Here is a 3,936-nt window from a genome sequence, read left to right as displayed (position 1 = left end):
TGTTAAATGTAGCCCAGACTTTTGAGTGCGGCGTTGTGGGTGTGAGGCTATCACAGAATGTTGCCCATGATGCTCGTTTTGCTGATAGTATGTTTTTTTGGCCGCTGCTGTAGCCCGCCGGAGATTGACCCAGTTCTGTGGGAGGGTTGACGTCTTTGTTTTTGAATGCGGCCCCAGCATGGCGCTCGTACCTTGTCAAGCACAAGATGAAGCGGGAAAAAGTTCAGAGGTATGCCACTAGGCTAGTCCCATAACTAAGAGGCATGAGTTACGAAGAAAGGCTGTGGGAAATGCACCTCACGACACTGGAAGACAGGAGTAAGAGGATACATGATCACTACCTACAAAATACTCAGAGGAATTGACAGGTTAGATTAGGATAAACTTTTTAACACAAGTGGTACACGAACAAGGGGACACAGGTGGAGACTGAGTACCCAAATGAGCCACAAGGATGTTAGAAAGAACTGTTTCAGTGTCAGAGTAGTTAACAAGTGGAATGTATTTGGAAGTGATGTGGTGGAGGCTGACTCCATACACAATTTTGAATGTAGATACGATAGAGGCCATTAGGCTCAAGAATCTGCACATCAGTTGATTGACGGTGAAGAGGCGGGACCAAAGAGCCAGAGCTCAACCCCAGCAAGCACAATTAGGTAAGTATAACTAGGTTAGTGCAACTCAATTTCATTTTCCCTACATTTCTGTTCCCATTGACAACTTGTCTCTCTACTCTCGTCCTCAGTCTGTCCACATTCTCTTTCACTTCTGTTCAGCACAGCTATCTCCACTTTCGGACTTTCGATCTCAGCAGGTTGGGCTCTACTCAGCTCCACTCTGTCCACATTAGTTCTGTCCGGCAGGGCCATCTTTATTTTTTATCTCTCCCCGCCCTCCTATTCATGAGTTTGACCTTCACCAGACAGCCACGCTATCTCCACGTCGATATTCTCACTCAGTGGAGTCGGCACTGTCACATCCTCTCTAGTATCAAAATCGTCGGTCACCTCATCACTACGCAGGCAGCGTACTCGATGACTTGGTTGTCCTCTGACTCATCCTCTAGGACACTAGTCAGGTCCACTCTATCAGGTGACGTGGCCCTTCTGGAACTCTTCTGGCACAGCTTCCACTATGAACTTCGGCAACACCATCGACTCGCACAAGTCATTACCAAGGATCACTTGTATCCCTGGAACAGGTATGTCAGAGCATACCCCAAACATCGCCTCCCCCGACAAATAATCCGACTTTAGCTTGACAGCAGAAATGGGCATGTCACCCTCAGACAATAACCCATACACCTTTATTTTCCGACTGCCAGCTAAACGTCGATCATCCGGCTGCGATCAGGCTTCTCATAATCAGGCTCTGATTCGCTCCTGTATCCCTTAGGATACTTACTTCTACTTCAAGTTGGCTTTCTTTGCTAACCCAGTCTTTACTAATGAATGGGCTATACCTCTTGTTCATCGAGTTCACTTTTTGTGGTTTGTCCTGTATCCAATTAACACATGTATTTGGGGGGTCAAACATGGTCAAGGTCACAACTCTCTTGCCCTGCCGACAATCTTTCTTGATGTGACCTTGACCGTTACTTTTATAGCATCTTATTTGGGAGAAGTTTCGTCTATATCCCCTTGAGTGGCTTTGACTCTGTCAAAGGGTTCGAGGTTCTCTGCACAGGCGAACCACCTGCACTCTGCTGGGTCTAGCTCTTGATATCTGGAAACATAATTATTTTCTTGCTTAACTCCTTCATCCTCACTTTCTGATGAGGTGTACGACTTCTCTTTTTGAGCTTTTGGATACTTATGTATATTCGCCCATCTATTAAAAATTTTTCTCACCCCAGGCATCCCTGGGTCTGCCATAATGACGTCTCACATCGCTCTTCACTCTGCTTTCCCTTAGGTTCTGATAAGCCTCCGTAATCATATCTGCTGTATCGGCTACGTCTCTCGCATTCTACACTCCTGCCTCCTAGATCATAAATTTCATCTCAGGGTGCATCATTTCCAGAAATTTCTCCATAATCACCAGTTGTTTCAAATCACCATAGGATTCTACACCGACAGCTTCTATCCATTTCTGGAACCGCCTTTCTAGATCTCTCACTGTCTTGGCAATTGTGCTTGCAGAAGCCTTCATCATTTCTCTGAAGAACTTTCTGTAAGCTTCAGGAGTTAACAAGATAGAATGCAATACGCTGCTCTTCACAGTCCAGTAATCTTGGTATTCCTCCAAAGACAACTGGGTATACACCTCTCAGGCAGCACCTGCCAGTCGTGACTGTACCAATTGACCCCACTCTTCCTGCGGCCACTGTCTGATGTTGGCTATCTTCTCAAAATGCTCGAAGAAGCTCTCTGACTCATCAGGCACAAATAGGGGAATGTCTTTTTCTCTAACTTTATTATCCGGTAGGTGCGATACATGTGTGGTGATCTCTTACAATCCACGTTCAATCCTCTTCTCTGCCAAAGCTCTATTTGCTTCTATTTTCATATGTTTTGATTTCTCCTTTTCCTTCACTTTCTCCTGTTCTAGTTTCCTTTCCCGTACTCTGGTTTTCTCTTTTTCTTTATCTTGTTCCAACTTCAGTTCTCTTACCCTGGTTTTCTCTTTTTCTTTCTCCTGTTCTAACTCCAATTCTCTTCTTCAGATTTTCACTTTTTCTTTCTCTGCTTCTCGTTTAGTTTCCTCTTTTTCTTTTTCGACTTCATTCTTCATCTGTAGTTCTAACTTCAACTTCTCCAGTTGGAACTGCCTCTCATCATGCTCACGTTCTCGTTGCAACTGGAGCTCTAGCTGAAATCTTTCCAAGCTCCTGTTCCTGCTAATGCGGCTACTCCTACTTCTGTGGTTACTCCTACTCGATCCTTGGGATCTCACTTCATCTGGTTCATCATCCTCCTTTCCATTTCCAGCTCCTTTCTGGGCTTCTTGCTCTGCCACTTCATTCATGTCTTTCAACTGTCTAAGGATCTCCTCCATTCCGGCCACTTTAGATGTGAGAGGTGTGTGTGTTTATACTCACCTAGTTGAACTCACCCACTAGTGCTTGTGGGGGATGAGCTCTGGCTCTTTGGTCCCGCCTCTCAACTGTCAATCAACTTGTGTGCAGATTCCTGAGCCTATTGGGCTCTATCATATCTACATTTAAACTGTGTGTGGAGTCAGCCTCCACCATACACTTCCTAGTATATTCCATTTACTAACTACTCTGACACTGAAAAAAATCTTTCTAATATCTCTTTGGCTCATTTGGGTACTCAGCTTCCACTTGTGTTCCCTTGTGTGTATACCACCCGTGTTAAATAATCCATCTTTGTCTGCACTGTCAATTCCCCTGAAAATTTTGTATGTGGTGATCATGTCTCCCCGAGCTCTTCTGTCTTTCAATGACGCGAGGGGCAGTTCTCGCAGTCTTTCCTCATAACTTATGAGTACTCACCAAGTTGTGCTTGTGAGGGTTGAGCTCTGGCTCTTTGGTGCCGCCTCTGAACTGTCAATCAACTGATGTACAAATTCCTGAGCCTACGAAGCTCTATCATATCTACATTTGAACTGTGTTTGCCTGTATGTAATATTTTGCTAATGCAATTGCATGTTCATTCCTGTGGGGGAAGACCGTGGCGTCTCATGGGGGGGATGACCATATTTGGGATGTTCCAGTAATGCGTGCAGTGTATCAAGCTAGCGTCACTGATTCACACCTGTATTTATTCCTGTTTATTGATTGTATGTAATTTCTTAATTACACCTTAGCAGTGTTATATGCATATTAGTTAGTTATAATTATGTTCGTAAGTATTACTCTCTGATAGCAGAGTATCTAGAGGTTTCAAGTGGTTTTTAGTCGGTAAGCTGTAGACACCATGCTGCGCATGCTCCAGCAACACCAGTCGTGTGGGTGAAGCTGGCTGGCGTGGA

At 44.7% G+C, this 3,936-nt stretch overlaps 1 protein-coding gene across 1 annotated transcript; it reads right to left on the bottom strand.

The window, feature by feature from the left end:
* Positions 1–1,983: 1,983 nt before the first annotated feature.
* Positions 1,984–2,997, bottom strand: LOC138370721 (splicing regulatory glutamine/lysine-rich protein 1-like). Its single transcript, XM_069335319.1, has 3 exons — positions 2,674–2,997; positions 2,456–2,637; positions 1,984–2,170 (listed from the first exon to the last, which is right to left on the bottom strand). Exons 1-3 carry the CDS (start codon positions 2,995–2,997, stop codon positions 1,984–1,986), a joined length of 693 nt encoding a protein of 230 aa, XP_069191420.1.
* Positions 2,998–3,936: the final 939 nt, after the last annotated feature.

The sequence above is a fragment of the Procambarus clarkii genome, chromosome 33, assembly GCF_040958095.1.
Source record: "Procambarus clarkii isolate CNS0578487 chromosome 33, FALCON_Pclarkii_2.0, whole genome shotgun sequence".
NCBI lineage: Eukaryota > Metazoa > Arthropoda > Malacostraca > Decapoda > Cambaridae > Procambarus > Procambarus clarkii.
The sequence above is the reverse complement of the archived record's forward strand: the minus strand, read 5'-3'. Positions and strand labels throughout refer to the sequence as shown.